The sequence below is a fragment of the Electrona antarctica genome (genome assembly GCF_951216825.1).
Source record: "Electrona antarctica genome assembly, contig: scaffold_255, whole genome shotgun sequence".
In the NCBI taxonomy this organism is placed as follows: domain Eukaryota; kingdom Metazoa; phylum Chordata; class Actinopteri; order Myctophiformes; family Myctophidae; genus Electrona; species Electrona antarctica.
In genome coordinates this window covers 141,181-164,146 of record NW_027637084.1, presented here as the reverse complement: position 1 = coordinate 164,146, position 22,966 = coordinate 141,181, and the positions used below count along the sequence as shown (strand labels likewise).

Below are 22,966 nucleotides of genomic sequence, written 5' to 3'. Positions count from 1 at the left end.
TAGCTCTAATGCTCTGGTCCATAGCTCTAATGCTCTGGTCCATAGCTCTAATGCTCTGGTCCATAGCTCTAATGCTCTGGTCCATAGCTCTAATGTTCTGGTCCATAGCTCTAATGCTCTGGTCCATAGCTCTAATGCTCTGGTCCATAGCTCTAATGCTCTGGTCCATAGCTCTAATGTTCTGGTCCATAGCTCTAATGCTCTGGTCCATAGCTCTAATGCTCTGGTCCATAGCTCTAATGCTCTGGTCCATAGCTCTAATGCTCTGGTCCATAGCTCTAATGCTCTGGTCCATAGCTCTAATGCTCTGGTCCATAGCTCTAATGCTCTGGTCCATAGCTCTAATGCTCTGGTCCATAGCTCTAATGCTCTGTTCCATAGCTCTAATGCTCTGGTCCATAGCTCTAATGCCGTTTCATTTAGAGCTATGTTACCGATAGCCTCGGAAACCCAGACATTTTTATTTCCAGGGAGAAAAAAAAGTCTGGGTCCGAGTCCACTTCAATTCGGCAAACATCACTGACTCTCTGCTGATTTCTGATCGTCTGCACCTTTGTTAAATTGACACACACTCTCTCTCTCTCTAGGTGCGTTTCCATAAAGCCGTTTCTTTGCGCATTAAGGCTCTTGCGCAAAATCTCCTGGATGGAAACACATCAACATGCGAATAAGTCTCCATTTTTCGCAAAAACACTTTTTCGCTTGGAGGTTGCGGATTTAGGCTTTTTCGAAAAAAGGGAAATGCGCAAATAGTGTATGGAAACACTTGCGGAAAAGGTTTTTAATTAGAAAGCATTGAACTCGCATTATATCGCTTTTGAACAGTTGGAAAATAAAATAAAACAACGATGGGGAGGCAGTGGAGTGAACGGTGCATGGGATGGTGGACAGAGAGGGAGAGGGAGTGTCGGAGTGATGTTGTGGATACATATAAGGTCCCAATTTACTACTATACCCGACCCGTCCGATTAATAATTGTGTAGCGTGTTCAAAGATCCCATATGAAGTCTGAATCCTCCCGAGTTGATCAGGGCGCTTGATATCTGGATCGCTACTGTATGGATGCAAGACACACACACACACACACACACATGCACACACACACGCGCACACACACACACACACACACACACACACACACACACACACACACACACACACACACACACACACACACACACACACACACACACACACACGTGGACTACGAGTAGTGTAGTAGACTAAACTTTTATATAACCTAGCTGCCTGGGTCCCTACTCCCTGCAGGCTATTCGATTTCGATCCATGCATATGCTTCATCTATTCTTATTTATTTAATATTTATATTCATTGCATAAGATAAGCAACCTAAACGTGTAGGCTATAGGCTATATAGCCGATGAAACAAGTTATTCACAACTGTTTGCAGCTGCAATCAATCAATTTACAGTATAAACGACCAGTATGCTCCAATCGAGTCCCGTGACATATAGGCTACATGTGACAAGACAAGCATTACACAACAAATCGTTCTTTGTACGTTCTTTGACTGTAGGTGTCGTCAATACTGTGAAAGCAGCAGACGGTCGGTCAGCCGCTGACCAGGGATCAGATTACAGCGCAGTATATGGGGTCCCGTCCGTTAAACTGAGATACATACAGCATACAGCATACATACAGCGCATCAAATCAATGGTGTGAACATCGATTAGGACTACTTTACATGAGCCTCACTTTACTGGCAAAACAGTGCAACCTAATGCACATTTCATGAACTTATTGCATATGCGCATTTTATCAGTTTAATGGAAACACCGACAATTCGCTTTTCTTTTTTCGACTTAATGAACATACGCTTCCTTTTTTCGCAAAGGCTTAATGGAACCGCACCTTCTGTCGCTCTAATCAATTAGTCTCATGTCTAGCAGCTGCGCATAGTTTCTCCCGGCGGATCCTGCCGGGAGCTGCCTATGCCATAAAAAGCAGAGGTGAGTTCCAGGCTATGTTACCGATGACCTCCGGGGCTCGCATAAATGCAGAAGCCCCTCTCGTTTAGCGTAAATAAAAAATAACGTTTTCCACCAAATATACAATATAAACATAGAGAATATTTTTCCTCCAGTGAAAAAGAAAATCCCTTTCTGGCCAAAAAGTACCTTTTATACGTGTGGTGGGGGGGCTCAGTGCTTCCACTAATCTGCACCTGGCTCGCTGATAACAAACTATCTTTACACCTGGGAAAAACTGAATCAATTTACAATTACAATTTAGGCATTTAGCAGACGCTCTTAATCCAGAGCGACTTACATTAAGCAATAACAAAAGCATGGCATACATCACATATATAAAAAGTAGTTATCATGAATCATGCGTAGACTAAGAACGTAACAGTGGAGTATCTATGTAAACTATACATACTATACTATATAATATATTATACATGTGTACTATAAAGTGCTATGACTATATAAAGTGCAATTCTAGAGCTGTCTACGTAACAAGCTATAAGTCTGTTTAAAATACTATCTAAGTCTACATAATGTGCTATCTAAGGGGCTAGGGCAAGTGCTACGGGCCATGGTGGAGTCTGAAGAGGTGGGTTTTCAGAATCCATTGATTCTCTTTGGATCTAATAGTAATCTCAGCAAGGCAGATGCTTCTTGGTTAGAGTGGGTGACAATATTATCACACTAAAAGATGCAATGACCTACCTAGGTTCCATCCTGGAGGAAAAAGATAAAATGGCCATCAACGTAATCAAAAAAGTCAACCAAAGAACAAGATTCCTTTACAGGATCTCTTCACTGGTCAACAAAAAACACCTTGAAGACCCTAACAGGAGCCCTCGTACAAGGTTTCTTTGACTATGCATGCACCTCCTGGTACCACAGCACCTCAAAGGCCCTTAAAACTAGGCTCCAGACTTCCCAAAACAAACTGGTCAGGCTCCTACTTGGCCTCACCCCCCGAACCCACCTCACCCCTGTCCACTTTGACAGGCTGGAATGGCTTAGGGTCGACGACAAAGTACAGCATCTTGCAATGGGTCTGGTCCACAAGATTCGATACTCCACCAAGATACCTAAAAGTGTTTAGACCTCTAAATGTCTAGATACTTCCTTAATGTTAACGAAGTCCACACCCACAACACCAGAGGGAGTGTTCTATGAGCAGGGCCTGGCTGGAAACAAGTTCTTGAGCTTAGCCCAGATACCCTGGGTAAATATAGTAATCATTTCATTTCATTTCAAACGTGAGCTACCAGCGAGTTACATGACCACGCAATATGTTACAGGATTTTTCTAAAATGCAATAGAATTATAGCCTCCTCCTTCGTCCAAAACAACAGATCTGTAAGCTGTCGACACGCCATGAGCGGCTTGTATGTCGTGTTTTGGATAGGCAACGGTGCATATTACGCACGTCATGTATCTGGGATTGAGAGGCAATGATTGATGTAAACCTACGAGACTTACCCATTCCGGGCGGGAACGCCTTTTGGTGTTTTAAGCATCATGTTATACGTTAGCTGTTGAAAAATGGCAGATCTACAAGCTCGCGCTATGAGCTTGTAGATCTGCCACTTTTTTTAAAATCGTGAAAATGTGGCGTGAATCTTTGTATATACATTCTTTCAGAGCAAATGTTTTTAACTCAAATTCTGCGGGGTTCCCTGGAACATATTTTAGCCTACTGGATTTATAGCCAAGTTGGCAGTTGTCATAATATTGTAGCTCAGAGACAGTTGTCATAATATTGTAGCTCAGAGACAGTTGTCATAATATTGTAGCTCAGAGACAGTTGTCATAATATTGTAGCTCAGAGACAGTTGTCATAATATTGTAGCTCAGAGACAGTTGTCATAATATTGTAGCTCAGAGACAGGACATATTTTATTCGGCGCGATATCGCCGTCGCAACGCTCGCTCCTCGCCTGTGCAGATGAGGTGTCAGGCTGACACACAAGACAATAGAATGATAACAATACAACACCTATAATAATAATAATTTTATTAGTAATAATAAAACAATGCACCGCCGATGAAGACACAACATATTTGGCAAAAAGAAAGAGGTTTCACAGCAACAGAGCGGATAAAACCGCAATCCACGCATCTCTGCTGTCGGTCGATGTGGAGACGTTGAACAGTTGTACACTGTGAACACATCAAACACACAAACATCCACCCGTGCAGACAGAACAGCATTATCTATTTCCATCATGAATGTAAATTACTGCATGACAATCAGTAGTGAAACATTAAGAATCCATTTCCCGACGCCCTGAACCCAAAAGACATGTGAACCGAGCCGTACCCAACCCAAGGAGGGACACGAGTCAAATAGTCTGGATCCGTGCCCGTACCGGGGCTGTGATTTGGGGTTTCACACCAGGTGTGAGAGCCTCTATTTGAAGCATCAAAGGTACACAGTCAGAACCTTGTTCTTCTTCTTCTCCAGATTCTGAACAGTACCTGCCAGGTCAGAGATTGCAAACCCACAACAAAAACCACACATAACACCGAGACAATACAACAACACTGGTGTTCAGAACCCTCCTATCGGCGGGGCAGTTGGCTGCGTGGAGTCGTGAGCGATTATCGATACCGGGTACTCGATGAGCCCAAAGCTTATTGATACCGGGTACTCGATGAGCCCAAAGCGTATTGATACCGGGTACTCGATGAGCCCAAAGCTTATCGATACCGGGTACTGGATGAGCCCAAAGCTTATCGATACCGGGTACTCGATGAGCCCAAAGCGTATTGATACCGGGTACTGGATGAGCCCAAAGCTTATCGATACCGGGTACTGGATGAGCCCAAAGCTTATTGATACCGGGTACTGGATGAGCCCAAAGCTTATTGATACCGGGTACTCGATGAGCCCAAAGCTTATCGATACCGGGTACTCGATGAGCCCAAAGCTTATTGATACCGGGTACTCGATAAGCCCAAAGCTTATTGATACCGGGTACTCGATGAGCCCAAAGCTTATTGATACCGGGTACTCGATGAGCCCAAAGCTTATCGATACCGGGTACTGGATAAGCTTGTTATAAGGTTTTTTCGGGTTTAGAGCTCCATCCCTACTCCTCAGAGACCCCCGCTGTCCTGTAGTTTCTGGAACAGGGCGTGGCTCCTCAGGTGGGACTGGGCGTCGCCGTTCTTCCACAGGATCAGCAGGTGGTCCGCGGAGCACGTGACCAAGCACTGCTCCGCCCCTCCGAAGCTCAGGAACATCTGATTGGTCGATAAATGATGTGAATTATTAAATCATGTGAATAATAGGTGGTCCGATGATGATGATGATGACATCATCATACCTGGACGGCACCGGAGTGACCAATCAGGTCTCCCGTCAGCTCCAGCGTCCGGACGGTGGGCGTGTCCGGGATCCTCCTGGAAGGCGGAGCCGGCTGCTTATTGGCTCGTCCAAACGACCACATGCCAAAGAACCCTGGAGAGAGAAATTAACTCATACCGTACCCCTGAAACAAGAAGTGTGTGTGTGTGTGTGTGTGTGTGTGTGTGTGTGTGTGTGTGTGTACCTGGATTGGCAGGCTCGGCAGGAAGGGGCGGGTCTTGCATCTCCCACATCCTCACACTGCCGTCCTCCGAGCACGACATCAGCTCACTGTACCGCGCACGTACACACACACACACACACACACACACACGAAAACACACACGAAAACACACAAAAACACCCATCATGAAGAGGTTAAGTCATGGGAACTACATTACCCATCATGCAGCAGCATGGTGTGGACTACATTACCCATCATGCAGCAGCATGGTGTGGACTACATTACCCATCATGCAGCAGCATGGTGTGGACTACATTGCCCATCATGCAGCAGCATGGTGGGACTACATTACCCATCATGCAGCAGCATGGTGTGGACTACATTACCCATCATGCAGCAGCATGGTGGGACTACATTACCCATCATGCAGCAGCATGGTGTGGACTACATTACCCATCATGCAGCAGCACGGTGTGGACTACATTACCCATCATGCAGCAGCACAGTGTGGACTACATTACCCATCATGCAGCAGCACGGTGTGGACTACATTACCCATCATGCAGCAGCACGGTGTGGACTACATTACCCATCATGCAGCAGCACGGTGTGGACTACATTACCCATCATGCAGCAGCATGGTGTGGACTACATTACCCATCATGCAGCAGCATGGTGTGGACTACATTACCCATCATGCAGCAGCATGGTGTGGACTACATTACCCATCATGCAGCAGCATGGTGTGCAGGACGTTGGAGTCGTGGGCGATCTTCTTGTAGGCGACGACGCTCCTCTTCACCACAGAGTAGACGTAGAGCCCAGAGCCCACCGCGGCCAGGATGAGCTGCACGCACACACACACCCATTATAACACCACGCTGTGCACGCACACGCACACACACACACACACATTATAATACTGATGAGCTGCACGCACACACACACCCATTATAACACCACGCTGTGCACGCACACGCACACGCACACACACACACACACACATTATAATACTGATGAGCTGCACGCACACACACACCCATTATAACACCACGCTGTGCACGCACACACACTCATTATAACACCACGCTGTGCACGCACACACACCCATTATAACACCACGCTGTCATGGCCGCGGGAAGATGTTTACAGTAGGAGGTGCTGAACACTTAGTAGGGGGTGCAAAATGTGCGTGCATGCGCCTCGTGCGCGCACACACACCCATTATAATACTGATGAGCTGCACGCACACACACACTCATTATATACGGAATGAACTGCACGCACACACACACCCATTATAACACTGAGCTGTGCACGCACACACACACATTATAATACTGGTGCTAGGATAAGCTGTGCACACACACACACACACACACACACACACACACACACACACACACACACACACTACTGTCGGTACAAGAATATACAGTGTAGCATCCATCCAGCCATCCATCCATCATTTTGTCCTCACGTTCCCATTGGTCGTCAGATGTTGGATGGACATCTCGCTGGGCTGAGGAGCAGCCAATCCCATGTCGGCCTGCGCGCTGTCGGCCTGTGACTCCTCCCACAGGATGTGCTCGTAGGCCAGGATGGTCCAATCACACGCGTCCCACAGGATCAGCTCGCCCGCGTGAGAACCGCTGGCGAACAGCCCGTCTGTCAAGGACCCCCAAATGGACACTCATCAGCCCGCAGAGTGGACCCCCGTTTGAAAAGACATGCCAGGGACCCCCGTTTGAAAAGACATGCCAGGGACCCCCGTTTGAAAAGACATGCCAGGGACCCCCCGTTTGAAAAGACATGCCAGGGACCCCCCGTTTGAAAAGACATGCCAGGGACCCCCGTTTGAAAAGACATGCCAGGGACCCCCCGTTTGAAAAGACATGCCAGGGACCCCCGTTTGAAAAGACATGCCAGGGACCCCCCGTTTGAAAAGACATGCCAGGGACCCCCCGTTTGAAAAGACATGCCAGGGACCCCCCGTTTGAAAAGACATGCCAGGGACCCCCGTTTGAAAAGACATGCCAGGGACCCCCATATGGACCAGGGACCCCCATAAGAGAAGATTTTGAAGGCTCTAGCAGTGATTCTCAACCCGTTTGACATGAATTAGGCTACGCCCCCATTTAATGGCATTTCTATCTCTGGGACCCCCAATTTATATTGTAAAATCAATGTTAATTTAACTCTGAGAGAGTACAAAAAACATTTGGTTACATCTGTACACTGTCAGTTACAGACCCATAAGGGTCCATTTAGTTACATCTGTACACTGTCAGAGTTACAGACCCATAAGGGTCCATTTGGTTCCAAACTGTCATTTAGCTGGGGACCCCCTGGAACTCCCTCAAGGACCCCTAGTGGTCCCCGGACCCCACTTTGGGGACCACTGCCCCAAATTGACACGTATTAGTTATATGGGTGTAACGATATAGCAATATCAATTTGAATTAAAACAATCGAAGCATATCGATATGTAAACAACACATATTGTATACTCAATTTAAATCAATACTAAGTACATTTATTTAGCAATTTTAAGAAGAAAAGAGAAAAAGATGGGTTTAATTAAGTTTCCATTCCATATCTCTACACATTCTATTGATACATGTGTGTATTCTCTGTGTTCATGTCAAGGTGTGGGTTTGTCCATAATGTGTGTATTCTCTGTGTTCATGTCAAGGTGTGGGTTTGTCCATAATGTGTGTATTCTCTGTGTTCATGTCAAGGTGTGGGTTTGTCCATAATGTGTGTATTCTCTGTGTTCATGTCAAGGTGTGGGTTTGTCCATAATGTGTGTATTCTCTGTGTTCATGTCAATGTGAGGGTTTGTCCATAATGTGTGTATTCTCTGTGTTCATGTCAATGTGAGGGTTTGTCCATAATGTGTGTATTCTCTGTGTTCATGTCAAGGTGAGGGTTTGTCCATAATGTGTGTATTCTCTGTGTTCATGTCAAGGTGTGTGTTTGTCCATAATGTGTGTATTCTCTGTGTTCATGTCAAGGTGTGGGTTTGTCCATAATGTGTGTATTCTCTGTGTTCATGTCAAGGTGTGGGTTTGTCCATAATGTGTGTATTCTCTGTGTTCATGTCAATGTGAGGGTTTGTCCATAATGTGTGTATTCTCTGTGTTCATGTCAAGGTGAGGGTTTGTCCATAATGTGTGTATTCTCTGTGTTCATGTCAAGATGAGGGTTTGTCCGTAATGTGTGTATTCTGTGTGTTCATGTCAAGGTGTGGGTTTGTCCATAATGTGTGTATTCTCTGTGTTCATGTCAAGGTGTGGGTTTGTCCATAATGTGTGTATTCTCTGTGTTCATGTCAATGTGAGGGTTTGTCCATAATGTGTGTATTCTCTGTGTTCATGTCAAGGTGAGGGTTTGTCCGTAATGTGTGTATTCTGTGTGTTCATGTCAAGGTGTGGGTTTGTCCATAATGTGTGTATTCTCTGTGTTCATGTTAGGGCATTAACATACAAATCGATTAGTCGACTAGCAAAAATCGAGTAATCGTTAATATTATTTTTAATATTCTTTATGATTTTTTTTTTTACAGCAGACATGCAGCTGTGAGCTGTTGTTTTGTTGGTAGTTCTCCAACTTAAGTACTAATCCCTTCCTGGCTGATTGTTTTCATATCATATACAAGCCGACTGTACGTGGGTTTTGCCGTCACCGTCACTCGTGTAGGTGCGGTGGGCGGTGGCTGCACTGGCAACATTTAAGACAGATTTTCAAAAAGCATATGCCTCATACGCTCAATGGGGACAACTACAGTGTGTAAATACTTTTACTATTGGTGAGTTTACTACTGTAGTTTGTTCAACAAGTTAGATTGGAGACGTGTCGTCGTTTCGTCCGGTACAGTAGTATAGCAGCCTGTCCCTCCTCACTCTGCCCAATAATATCCAGTTTGGTGACAGTCAAACTACAGTAGCTCTTGCCGTGATTTCATGTTTCATTTTCTTATTCATCTTTCTTCATGCTTATCCAACAAAAGTGCAGGCGTGCGGCATTATTAAAAACAAACAGCCATGCCGCGCGATCATAGTTATAATAGTCGTGAAGCATGGCTGAGGGAAGTAGGGGTGCTGGGGGGGCTGTAGCACCCCCTCCCCCAGGCACAGCCCCCCCTCGAACAGGAGGGGAAGAAGAAAAAAAAGAAGAAAATATGCTGTATCACAGTATTGGCACCTTATCCTGGTTAATTGCCTGTGTCAGTTCGTTCATATAACTTGCGTGTGGAGAGGGAAAGTAAAGGCCACGTTTGCGCGTGAAAATGCGCGAAAATGCACGTGCATGATGCGCGTGCACGCGCATTTTTGCGGCGCTACGCGCGCGCACCCCCTACTAGACGCTCAGCCCCTGCGAGTGTAAAGTACTTCCCGCGGGCCTGACCCCAACCCACTCACGTCATCCCTCTCCACCAGTAATGGCAGTCCCACAGCCCGCCACTGTGACACATCCAAGCATAATTGGCCCTGACAAGAGGGCAAATCATCAACACGGGCCTGATAAGCTGTAAGAGCCATAGTGGGGGTTAACGAGTCCTATCCAATGCACCTGTGTGATATTAGGAGGTTAACATGACCTGTAGAATGCAGCTCTGTGGGTTCTGAGTTAATTGTATTAATGAGCCTTAGCCAATGGGATGCTCCTTGCCATGTTGATTAGCAACTCATATTGTCTGGGGGGTTTGCTGGCAGTGTGAAGTGAAGCAGCTTTGGAGCAACACAGTTTTTGACCACACATACACACACAGAAAGGAAATAAGTTTTTGTATTGTTTTTTGATCAAAGTAAAGAACCTTTTTTTTGTACAATACTGTGAAGAACTCCTTTTGTGCGTCAAGCTTTTGCTCTAACCGTAGACTGCTACATTTAAGTGTGCAAACTCAAAGAAGAGGAAGTTTGCCACTACATTCAAAGTCAAAAACTTTGCTCAAGAACAAAGAAAGAAAAGAAAATGGATGTTTCTGACCAAAGGAGGGCATCGAAACCCACAGAAAGAGCACTGGAAGACAGACTCAGCAGGTTCATTGCAACAAGAAGAGGTAAATTATCTCAACTTTCTACCATGATAAAAACAATGGAAAATGTAAAACTGGATTGCTCAAATGTGAACGTTGTGGAAGAGATGCTAAGAAACAACTTTGGCAAAGCAAATAAAGAATTTGATGACATTAATGCCGAGGTGAAATCCTTGCTAGATGAAGATGAGGGACAAGCTGATCAACAAAATTGGTATGAACCCAAATCAGCACCCATAAATGACTTTGTGGAAAATACAGAGAAATGGTGTTCTGCAATGTGGACAAAATTAAGAGAAGAAAATGCTTATGCAAGTGAATGTCTAGCAGACACACACCATGAAGATGATGTACGTGTAGAGGACAGCGTGTCTCAAGTTAATACAGTACAGAAAACCAGTAAGAGAACCCTTGGCTCATCTGCTGGCCATAAGTCATCAGCTTCATCTTCAAACACAAAGTCTTCACGGTCCACAGCGACCAAAGTGTCAGCAGCACGTATTAGGGAAGAAGCAGAGCGTGCTGCACTGATCGTACGTTCCGCTGCCTTAAAAGAAAGACAAGCACTTGAGATTGAAGAAGCACAATTAAAGGCTAAAAGAGAAATTGAAGAGGCACAGATAAAGGCTAAAAAGGATCAACTAGAGGTTGATGCTGCAATTGCTGCATCCAGTGCAAAGCTCAAGGTGCTTAAAGAATATGATGATGATGTCAAAGAAGGCAGTTGCACATCAAGTAAGCGCTCACAAAAGAGAAGGCCAACTTTAAGTGTTGCTGCAGGAGGACACGTTTCAAGCAGACCAGTGCAACCTGCACAAAACACGCAGCAAGATAAATCTCATGTTTTTGATTATATTCTGAGATCAGTTCCAAGCACGCCGATGCAACTTGCACAAAACATGCAGCATGATCAATCACATGATAATGGTTACAGTCAGAGACATGCAACAAGCAGACCGGTGCAGTTTGCACAGAATACACAATATGACCAATCTCATGGTTATGGCTACAGTCTAGGACATGTTTCAAGCAGACCAGGGCAGCCTGCACATGACCAACTTCACAACAGCAGTCATATGCAGTCAAGAAATAAGGAAAGTGAGCTGTGTCAAGTTATGCAAAGGCAAAACGTGATTACTGAAATGCTTGTTAAGCAACAGGCTATGTCTAACCTCCCTTGCAAGGACATTCCAGTGTTTACAGGTGACCCTCTCACTTACAAGTCCTTCATCAGGGCTTTTGAGCACACTGTGGATAGCAAAACAGACAGTTTGAAGGACAAGCTTTACTACTTGGAGCAATATACAAGTGGGGAGCCACAGGAGCTCGTTCGAAGCTGTGAGCACATGTCGGCAGACAAAGCCTACAAGGAGGCGAGAAGGTTACTCCAAAGGCATTATGGAGACGAACTTACTATAGCCAATGCATATCTGGATAAGGCATTGAAATGGCCTCAAATCAAGTCTGAGGACGGCAAGGCATTAAGTGCATATGCCCTGTTTCTGATTGGCTGTAGGAACTCCATGGCTGACATAGAATTCATGGACGAATTGGATAATCCTACGAACATGCGGGTGGTCGTGTCAAAGTTACCTTTCAAACTTAAGGAAAGGTGGAGAACAATTGCCTATGAGATCCACGAGAGAGGAAGAGGACGTGCAAGGTTTTCTAACCTAGTTGATTTTATCGACCGTCAGGCCAAAGTAGCTCTGGATCCTCTTTTTGGAAATGTGGTAGAGAATCGTCAAACCACAAAAGAAAAGGAGAAATTTACGAAAGTGAGAACCAGCGAGAGGTCTGGTAGGAGAGAGAGCAGTTTTGCTGCCGGTGTTCAGGACACAACTGCAGCAGCAACAGGTGTACAATACATGACAGAAACAGCCAAGAAGAACACTGCAGTAAAGGATGTGGCTATAGCTTTCCACAAACCATGTTTACACTGTCAGAAGAATCATGCTCTTGCGGTTTGCAACAAGATTAAAGAGCTGACAAACAAAGAACGGATAGACTTCCTTAAGTCTAAAGGCCTGTGCTTTGGATGCCTAACACCAGGGCACCTCAGTAAATATTGCAGAAAGAAAATAACGTGCCAGACCTGTTCTCAGTTGCATCCAGACATACTCCATGTCATAAAGGAGGATACCATTGCACCCAAAAAGGATGAAGAAAGCTGCAGCCAGAGTGCAGTTTCCAGTGCCTATGTGTCACTGGGTCATGAGGCGTGTGGAAGCACCGGGGCTGGAGGAGAATGTGTCCTAGCCGTGGTACCAGTAAAAGTAAAATCCCAAAAGAGTGACAGATACGTGGAAACATATGCCTTCATAGACCCAGGGAGCACTGCAACGTTTTGCACTGAAGGCCTACAGAGAACACTGAACCTTAAAGGAAAGAGCACCAACTATCTTCTAGACACAATGAGTCAAGATGGTCATAAGTTGATGAAGAGTTGTGTTCTTTCAGACCTGGAGGTGTGTGGAATTGAAGGAAATACCTACATTGAACTGCCGAAGGTGTTTACACACCCCCACATCCCTATAAAGAAAGAAAATATCCCACAACAGAAAGATATTTTGCAATGGTCTTATCTGAAGGAGGTGCATCTGCCACACATTGAAGCGGAGGTGGGTTTACTCATAGGTGCAAACATCCCTAAAGCCATTGAACCTTGGCAGGTCATTAACAGTGAAGGCGAGGGGCCTTACGCTATCAAGACTGCCTTAGGATGGGTGATAAACGGACCCCTTAGAAAGGGAGATGTCACCAAGTCAGCTGGTGGTAAACTGCAGAGCTACACCGCTAATCGCATCACGGTAACAGACATAGAAGAACTGCTAGTTAAGCAGTACAACACAGATTTCCCGGAGCGAAGCTGTGACGAGAAGGATGAAATGTCTCAAGAGGATCGTCAATTTATGCACCTAACCACAAGGTCGGCAAAACTGGTTGATGGACATTATTGCATGGGTTTGCCCTTGAAAAATGAAAACATCAGAATGCCAAATAACCGCTGCATTGCCATGCAACGGGCTGATACTCCCAGGAGAAAATTCAAGAGAAATGCAGAATTCCATGAGGATTACAAGGCACTCATGAAAAGTGTAATTGAAAAAGGCTATGCCGAGAAAATCCCTGTGGAGCAGCTCGGTCGCAATGATGGCAGAGTGTGGTACATCCCTCACCACGGGGTGTACCACCCAAAGAAAAAGAAGATAAGAGTAGTGTTTGATTGCACTGCTACATATCAAGGAATTTCACTAAATGAGCAGTTACTCCAAGGACCGGACCTCACCAACCCTCTGATTGGTGTGCTATTAAAGTTCAGAGAGCACCCCGTAGCACTGATGGCGGACATAAAATCTATGTTTTACCAGGTGAAGGTGCCTGAAGAAGATGCAGATCTGCTGCGGTTCCTTTGGTGGCCGGACGGCGACCTACACGGCAACGTGGAAGAGTTTAGGATGAAGGTTCACCTTTTTGGTGCCACATCTTCACCCAGCTGCGCTTCCTATGCCTTGCGAAGAACTGCAGAAGATGCAAAAGATGTGATGAGCACAGAAGCAGTGAAAACAGTGCTAAAGAACTTTTATGTGGATGACTGTTTAAAGTCTGTGCCAACAGAGGACTTGGGAATCAGTTTAGCACAAGATCTCCAAGACTTGTGTGCCAGAGGTGGTTTCCATCTGACTAAGTGGGTGAGCAATAGCAAGGTAGTACTGCTGACTATCCCTGCAAAGGAACGAGCTCCAGAAGTCAAAGACTTAGACTTAAGTCACAGCACACTTCCTATGGAACGTGCCCTTGGTGTTCAATGGTGCACAGAGACTGACAAGTTTAGGTTCCACATAAATGTGCAAGACAAGCCTGTCACTAGGCGTGGAATCCTGTCCACGGTCAGTTCCATTTACGACCCTTTTGGATTTTTGGCGCCACTCATTTTGCCAGTGAAACTGATCTTGCGAGACCTGTGCAAGAACAAGCTAGGCTGGGACGAAGAGATCGGCAATGAACAGGCAAGAAGGTGGCAAGAATGGCTGTCAAACCTGGAGATCTTGGGAGGATTTAGCATTCCCAGGTGTATAAGGCCAAATGGGTTTGGACCCATACAGTCGGCACAGCTGCACCATTTTGCTGATGCCAGTGAGGACGGCTATGCCGCTGTGTCTTATCTTGTGCTAACCAACCAAGAGAACAAAATGCATTGTTCTTTCCTGATGGGGAAGTCTAGAGTGACTCCTCTGAAGCATGTCACAATACCAAGGCTGGAATTAACGGCAGCGGTTGTCGCTGTCAAAATGGACAGAATGATCAGACAAGAGCTTCAAGTCCCGTTACAGGAATCTGTCTTTTGGACTGACAGCACTACGGTGCTTAGATACCTTGCAAATGAAAGCACTCGCTTTAAGACCTTCGTAGCCAACAGGGTTACCACGATAAGGGAGCACTCTCAGCCCACTCAATGGCGTTATGTCAACACAACTTTGAATCCTGCGGACCAGGCTTCTCGAGGGTTGACAGCTGAGAAGTTCATTCAAAGCAGAACCTGGATTCAAGGCCCAGACTTTTTGCTGAGGCCAGAAAGTGAGTGGCCAAAACAACCGGATCAAAGGGTTTCAACAACAGAAGAAGACCCTGAAATCAAGAAATGTGCTACCAACATCGTATGCAACACAGTAGACAGCCTGGATCCAGTCAACAGACTTATCACTTACTACTCCACGTGGCTGCGATTGAAAAGAGCGGTTGCCTGGTTTCTCAGACTAAAGGAGTTATTGATGCAGTTGAAAACCAAGAGAAAAGACCTCAAATCTACAATATGTCAGTCTGAGAGCAACCCAGAGAAGCAGAATAAGCTGGTTGAACAGCACATGAAGAAATTCAAGTCAACAATGAAACCAACTCCGTTAACACTGGAAGACCTGGTTAAAGCAGAAACCGAGCTCATACGGCTGAGTCAGCTGCAGGAGTACCCAGAAGAAATCAGTACTCTGCAAGAAAACCTTCATTTGAAGAGAAGGAGTCCGATTTACAAACTCGACCCCGTTTTGCAGGATGGGATACTGCGAGTCGGAGGCAGGCTTAACAAGGCTGCAATGCCACAGGAAGCTAAGCATCCAGTCATCCTGTCAAAGGCCTCACCCCTAACCAACCTCATACTGCAACATATCCACCAAGAAATCGGACACTGCGGACGCAATTACATGCTGTCAGTACTGCGTCAAAAATACTGGATTCCTCAAGCTAACGCAGCTGTCAGGAAAACCATTTCAAGATGCACAGTGTGCAGAAGGTTCAACGCCAAAGCTGGAAGGCAAAAGATGGCAGATCTGCCTGAGGACAGGTTACTACCTGATGATCCACCCTTTACCAACGTAGGGGTTGACTTCTTTGGACCTTTCGAGGTCAAGCGTGGACGAAGCATTGTCAAACGCTACGGTGTGATTTTCACTTGTCTCACCGTAAGAGCTGTTCACATCGAAATAGCCCACAGTTTAGACACGGATTCTTGCATTAACGCCATACGCCGGTTCATATGCAGAAGAGGGCAGGTGACAATTATGCGTTCGGACAATGGGACAAATTTTTTCGCTGCTGAAAGAGAACTACGTGAGTCAGTGAAACACCTAGATCATGAAAAAATACAGAACAGCGTGGGACAAAAAGGCATCAGGTGGATATTCAACACCCCAGCAGCTTCTCATCAGGGCGGCATATGGGAAAGACAGATCCGCACTGTAAGGAAGATCCTAAACTCTGTGCTCAAACAGCAGTCATTTGATGACGAAGGTCTTCTGACTATCATGTGCGAAGTTGAAGCGATAATCAATAACAGACCAATTACGCAGTCATCGGATGACCCCAACGACTTGGAGGCCTTAACGCCTAACAATTTGTTGCTTCTGAAAACCAAACCGAGCATTCCACTTGGAGTCTTCAGCAAAGACGATCAGTATGCACGACGACGTTGGAGGCAGATACAGTACATGGCCGATCTTTTCTGGACCAGATGGACCAGGGAATATCTGCCACTCCTTCAGGAGAGACAAAAGTGGCTCACGCCACAGAGAAACCTCCAGCCAGGAGATATCGTCTTGATAATGGATGAACGTGCCCCTCGAAACTCCTGGATCATGGGCAGAGTAATAAAAACGTTACCAGACTCCAATGGTGCAGTGAGACGAGTTCGTGTGCAGACCAAAACCAACGTATTGGACAGACCCATAACCAAACTCTGTCTGCTGAAGCAAGCAGTGTGATCTTACGAAGACGTCAAGAGAATTATGGACATAATGATTACTTAATTTGTGTGATGAATATGTTATGGCTCTTTGTGTTTATTTGTGTATATTTGTAATTGTTTTTGAGTTAATAGTAAAACAATTAGGGGCTGGAAATGTAAGAGCCATAGTGGGGGTTAACGAGTCCTATCCAATGCACCTGTGTGATATTAGGAGGTTAACATGACCTGTAGAATGCAGCTCTGTGGGTTCTGAGTTAATTGTATTAATGAGCCTTAGCCAATGGGATGCTCCTTGCCATGTTGATTAGCAACTCATATTGTCTGGGGGGTTTGCTGGCAGTGTGAAGTGAAGCAGCTTTGGAGCAACACAGTTTTTGACCACACATACACACACAGAAAGGAAATAAGTTTTTGTATTGTTTTTTGATCAAAGTAAAGAACCTTTTTTTTGTACAATACTGTGAAGAACTCCTTTTGTGCGTCAAGCTTTTGCTCTAACCGTAGACTGCTACATTTAAGTGTGCAAACTCAAAGAAGAGGAAGTTTGCCACTACATAAGCATTACAGGCAGATGACAGCGCACAGTCTCGTGAAGTAGTTGATCATCTGATTCATAGCCTGGTAAGCCTGCTAGCTAGCAAGCCTAGTATGTAATCATAACCTCCTCCTAGCTTGTAGCTTCTAAAAACCAAAGGAACTGTGGTTGTAACTTGTTGTTGAACATTTAGGGTGTATGAAAAACATCGCATCATCCTCCTCCTCCGTATCCAATTCTCCAACTGAACAAACATTTTCAACAACGTAACATGCTATGCTGCGCCGTAGAAAGGTCTTGCGCATCAAAAATAGCAGATCTACAAGCTCACAGCGCGTCCATCCGTGAGTCATTGTGGACTTGCAACTTTGACTTGACTTTTAACAGCTGTTGTGAATTTCGGCCAATCAGAGCGGCATTCAGCGTAATCTAGTAAGAGAGTGGCGACACTAGCGTTGACTCCCATTGTAACAATGGAATGCGGAAGTGCTCATTCTATCTCAATGGGATAGTTCCAATGTTTGGAACTATAGCCCATAGCACCCCGCTTTGTGGTGAGATCAAAGCGTGTCGCCACTCTCTTACTATTCCACTCGGCCTGCATTCACCGCCTCTGTTTTGCAGTTAATCCTTCACTCGCGCTGGCCGTTTCAGAACACGATGTTTTAATGCTTGATTGGATGGAAAAGAATATCATATTTTACCGCCGACTAATCGATTATAAACCGATTTTGATGGTATTCGTGTCGACTATCAAAAATCACGTTTGGTTAATGCCGTAGTTCATGTCAAGGTGAGGATTTGTCCATAATGTGTGTATTCTCTGTGTTCATGTCAAGGTGAGGGGTTGTCCATAAAGTGTGTATTCTCTGTGTTCATGTCAAGGTGTGGGTTTGTCCATAATGTGTGTATTCTCTGTGTTCGTGTCAAGGCGTGGGTTTGCCCATAAAGTGTTCAAATACAATCCATCTATTTGCCAGAGAATCAATCAATAAAATCAATGATAATTTAATTCTGAGTGTACAAACATGTGTACACTCTCAGAGTTACAGACCCATAAGGGTCCATTTGGTTCCTAACCATCATTTAGCTGGGGGACCCCCCTGTAACTCCCTCAAGGACCCCTGGGTTCCCCGGGCCCCACTTTGAGACAGACTACAGCTACTTGCAATGGGCGCGGTCTAAAAGATAAGCCTATTTCATGTCAAGAACCCCAGAAATTATATGTAATTGGCCACCAACCCCCATCTGAAAATATGTTGTTTCAAGGACCCCCCAGAAGCAAAGATTTGAGTTAAAAACGTTCGCCCTGAAAGAATATATATATTCAAAGATTTGCGCCACCTTTACACAATCTTTCAACAGCTAAAGTATAACATAATGCTTAAAACACCAAAAGGGGTTCCCGTTCTGAATGGGTTATACAGGGGGCGGTGGTGGATCAGCGGTAGAGTGGCCGGATGAGAACCGCGAGGTTGCCAGTTCGATCCCTGTGGGCTCATCCAGAGTCAGTGTCCACGTGTCCTTGAGCAAGACTCTGAACCCCTGATTGCTCCTGATGTGCTGGTTGGTGCCTTGCATGGTTTCCTCCACCATCGGTGTGTGAATGTGTGTGTGAATGGGTGAATGTAATAATCCCTAGACTCCTTCAAAACCGCTCTCAGAGAGCACTGACCCGTGACATTGATGAGAGTTCTGATGTTGTCCTGGTGGTCCGACAGACAGCGGACCTCCGACACCGACACCGACGAGTCACTGGACACTGATAATCTGTAGATTACTGTAAACAATAAGAGTCACTGGACACTGATAATCTGTAGATTACTGTAAACAATAAGAGTCACTGGACACTGATAATCTATAGATTACTGTAAACAATAAGAGTCACTGGACACTATTAATCTGTAGATTACTGTAAACCATAAGAGTCACTGGACACTGATAATCTGTAGATTACTGTAAACAATAAGAGTCACTGGACACTGATAATCTGTAGATTACTGTAAACAATAAGAGTCACTGGACACTGATAATCTATAGATTACTGTAAACAATAAGAGTCACTGGACACTATTAATCTGTAGATTACTGTAAACAATAAGAGTCACTGGACACTGATAATCTGTAGATTACTGTAAACAATAAGAGTCACTGGACACTGATAATCTGTAGATTACTGTAAACCATAAGATTTATAGACACTGATAATCTATAGATTACTGTAAATATGAGCAGTTATAGACACTGATAATCTATAGATTACTGTAAATATGAGCAGTTATAGACACTGATAATCTGTAGATTACTGTAAACGAAGAGTCACTCGTGGCAACAAATAGGAACAGGAATGAATTGGTATAACAATGAATTGGGTAGAGAAAAAACGGTGTGTATATAAATATACACATAGCTGTATATATAAATTAGTTCTTCTTACCGATCTCTTTATCCATGGCCGCTGCCAGACATTTCTTGGGTAACTCGATCAAAGCAGTGATTCCTACAGTGGACGACATAGCAATGATCCATTAATTGGGTGTTTATAACATTATTACATCTTTACTATCATGACACTATTCTTACCTGTCAGTGTGGTTGTGTCCTTATCCTTATTACCTGTGTCAGTGTGGTTTACCTGTCAGTGTGGTTGTGTCAGTGTGGTTTACCTGTGTCAGTGTGGTTTACCTGTGTCAGTGTGGTTTACCTGTCAGTGTGGTTGTGTCAGTGTGGTTTACCTGTGTCAGTGTGGTTTACCTGTCAGTGTGGTTTACCTGTGTCAGTGTGGTTTACCTGTGTCAGTGTGGTTTACCTGTGTCAGTGTGGTTTACCTGTCAGTGTGGTTGTGTCAGTGTGGTTGTGTAAGTGTGGTTTACCTGTGTCAGTGTGGTTGTGTCAGTGTGGTTTACCTGTGTCAGTGTGGTTTACCTGTCAGTGTGGTTGTGTCAGTGTGGTTTGCCTGTGTCAGTGTGGTTTACCTGTGTCAGTGTGGTTGTGTCAGTGTGGTTTACCTGTGTCAGTGTGGTTTACCTGTGTCAGTGTGGTTTACCTGTGTCAGTGTGGTTTACCTGTGTCAGTGTGGTTGTGTCAGTGTGGTTTACCTGTGTCAGTGTGGTTTGCCTGTGTCAGTGTGGTTGTGTCAGTGTGGTTGTGTCAGTGTGGTTTACCTGTGTCAGTGTGGTTGTGTCAGTGTGGTTTACCTGTGTCAGTGTGGTTTACCTGTGTCAGTGTGGTTGTGTCAGTGTGGTTTACCTGTGTCAGTGTGGTTGTGTCAGTGTGGTTTACCTGTGTCAGTGTGGTTGTGTCAGTGTGGTTTACCTGTGTCAGTGTGGTTTACCTGTGTCAGTGTGGTTGTGTCAGTGTGGTTTACCTGTGTCAGTGTGGTTGTGTCAGTGTGGTTGTGTCAGTGTGGTTTACCTGTGTCAGTGTGGTTTACCTGTGTCAGTGTGGTTGTGTCAGTGTGGTTGTGTCAGTGTGGTTTACCTGTGTCAGTGTGGTTGTGTCAGTGTGGTTTACCTGTGTCAGTGTGGTTTACCTGTCAGTGTGGTTGTGTCAGTGTGGTTTGCCTGTGTCAGTGTGGTTTACCTGTGTCAGTGTGGTTGTGTCAGTGTGGTTTACCTGTGTCAGTGTGGTTTACCTGTGTCAGTGTGGTTTACCTGTGTCAGTGTGGTTGTGTCAGTGTGGTTTACCTGTGTCAGTGTGGTTTACCTGTGTCAGTGTGGTTTACCTGTGTCAGTGTGGTTGTGTCAGTGTGGTTTACCTGTGTCAGTGTGGTTTGCCTGTGTCAGTGTGGTTGTGTCAGTGTGGTTGTGTCAGTGTGGTTTACCTGTGTCAGTGTGGTTGTGTCAGTGTGGTTTACCTGTGTCAGTGTGGTTTACCTGTGTCAGTGTGGTTGTGTCAGTGTGGTTTACCTGTGTCAGTGTGGTTTACCTGTGTCAGTGTGGTTGTGTCAGTGTGGTTTACCTGTGTCAGTGTGGTTTACCTGTGTCAGTGTGGTTTACCTGTGTCAGTGTGGTTGTGTCAGTGTGGTTGTGTCAGTGTGGTTTACCTGTGTCAGTGTGGTTTACCTGTGTCAGTGTGGTTGTGTCAGTGTGGTTGTGTCAGTGTGGTTTACCTGTGTCAGTGTGGTTTACCTGTGTCAGTGTGGTTGTGTCAGTGTGGTTGTGTCAGTGTGGTTTACCTGTGTCAGTGTGGTTTACCTGTGTCAGTGTGGTTGTGTCAGTGTGGTTGTGTCAGTGTGGTTTACCTGTGTCAGTGTGGTTGTGTCAGTGTGGTTTACCTGTGTCAGTGTGGTTTACCTGTGTCAGTGTGGTTGTGTCAGTGTGGTTTACCTGTGTCAGTGTGGTTGTGTCGTTGACACTGCAGGGTGAACTCAGTGTTCCAGACACACAGCTCAGCTCCGCCTGAAGCCCATAAACCATCAGTCTGATGCAGCACCAGCAAACACTGAGGGAGGGAGGGGCAGGGAGGGAGGGTCCGGGGTGGGCATGCACGCACGCACGCACGCACGCACACACACACACGCAAATATATGAATATCTAAGGATACATCAGTTAGCTTCATCTAGGATACATCAGTTAGCTTCATCTAAGATACATCAGTTAGCTTCATCTAAGATACATCAGTTAGCTTCATCTAAGATACATCAGTTAGCTTCATCTAAGATACATCAGTTAGCTTCATCTAAGATACACCAGTTAGCTTCATCTAAGATACATCAGTTAGCTTCATCTAAGAGACATCAGTTAGCTTCATCTAAGATGCATCAGTTAGCTTCATCTAAGATACATCAGTTAGCTTCATCTAAGGATACATCAGTTAGCTTCATCTAAGATACACCAGTTAGCTTCATCTAAGATACACCAGTTAGCTTCATCTAAGATACATCAGTTAGCTTCATCTAAGATACATCAGTTAGCTTCATCTAAGATACATCAGTTAGCTTCATCTAAGATACATCAGTTAGCTTCATCTAAGATACATCAGTTAGCTTCATCTAAGATACATCAGTTAGCTTCATCTAAGGATACATCAGTTAGCTTCATCTAAGGATACATCAGTTAGCTTCATCTAAGGATACATCAGTTAGCTTCATCTAAGATACATCAGTTAGCTTCATCTAAGATACATCAGTTAGCTTCATCTAAGATACATCAGTTAGCTTCATCTAAGATACATCAGTTAGCTTCATCTAAGGATACATCAGTTAGCTTCATCTAAGGATACATCAGTTAGCTTCATCTAAGATACATCAGTTAGCTTCATCTAAGATACATCAGTTAGCTTCATCTAAGGATACATCAGTTAGCTTCATCTAAGGATACATCAGTTAGCTTCATCTAAGGATACATCAGTTAGCTTCATCTAAGATACATCAGTTAGCTTCATCTAAGGATACATCAGTTAGCTTCATCTAAGATACATCAGTTAGCTTCATCTAAGGATACATCAGTTAGCTTCATCTAAGATACATCAGTTAGCTTCATCTAAGATACATCAGTTAGCTTCATCTAAGATACATCAGTTAGCTTCATCTAAGATACATCAGTTAGCTTCATCTAAGGATACATCAGTTAGCTTCATCTAAGATACATCAGTTAGCTTCATCTAAGATACATCAGTTAGCTTCATCTAAGATACAT

The 22,966-nt window shown here is 44.8% G+C and overlaps 1 protein-coding gene across 1 annotated transcript in view; it reads right to left on the bottom strand.

The window, feature by feature from the left end:
• Positions 1–3,994: 3,994 nt before the first annotated feature.
• The window catches only part of LOC306919178 (WD repeat-containing protein 41-like), a 45,093-nt gene continuing 26,121 nt past the window's right edge, over positions 3,995–22,966 (bottom strand). The window contains exons 6-13 of the mRNA XM_079532007.1: positions 21,655–21,769; positions 19,764–19,826; positions 19,002–19,106; positions 6,993–7,180; positions 6,238–6,359; positions 5,534–5,619; positions 5,309–5,442; positions 3,995–5,225 (exon numbers count right to left, since the gene is read on the bottom strand). Coding sequence (XP_079388133.1) covers positions 5,079–5,225; positions 5,309–5,442; positions 5,534–5,619; positions 6,238–6,359; positions 6,993–7,180; positions 19,002–19,106; positions 19,764–19,826; positions 21,655–21,769 — 960 coding nt within the window. The 3' untranslated portion in view covers positions 3,995–5,078. The remainder of the gene's footprint in view (positions 5,226–5,308; positions 5,443–5,533; positions 5,620–6,237; positions 6,360–6,992; positions 7,181–19,001; positions 19,107–19,763; positions 19,827–21,654; positions 21,770–22,966) is intronic.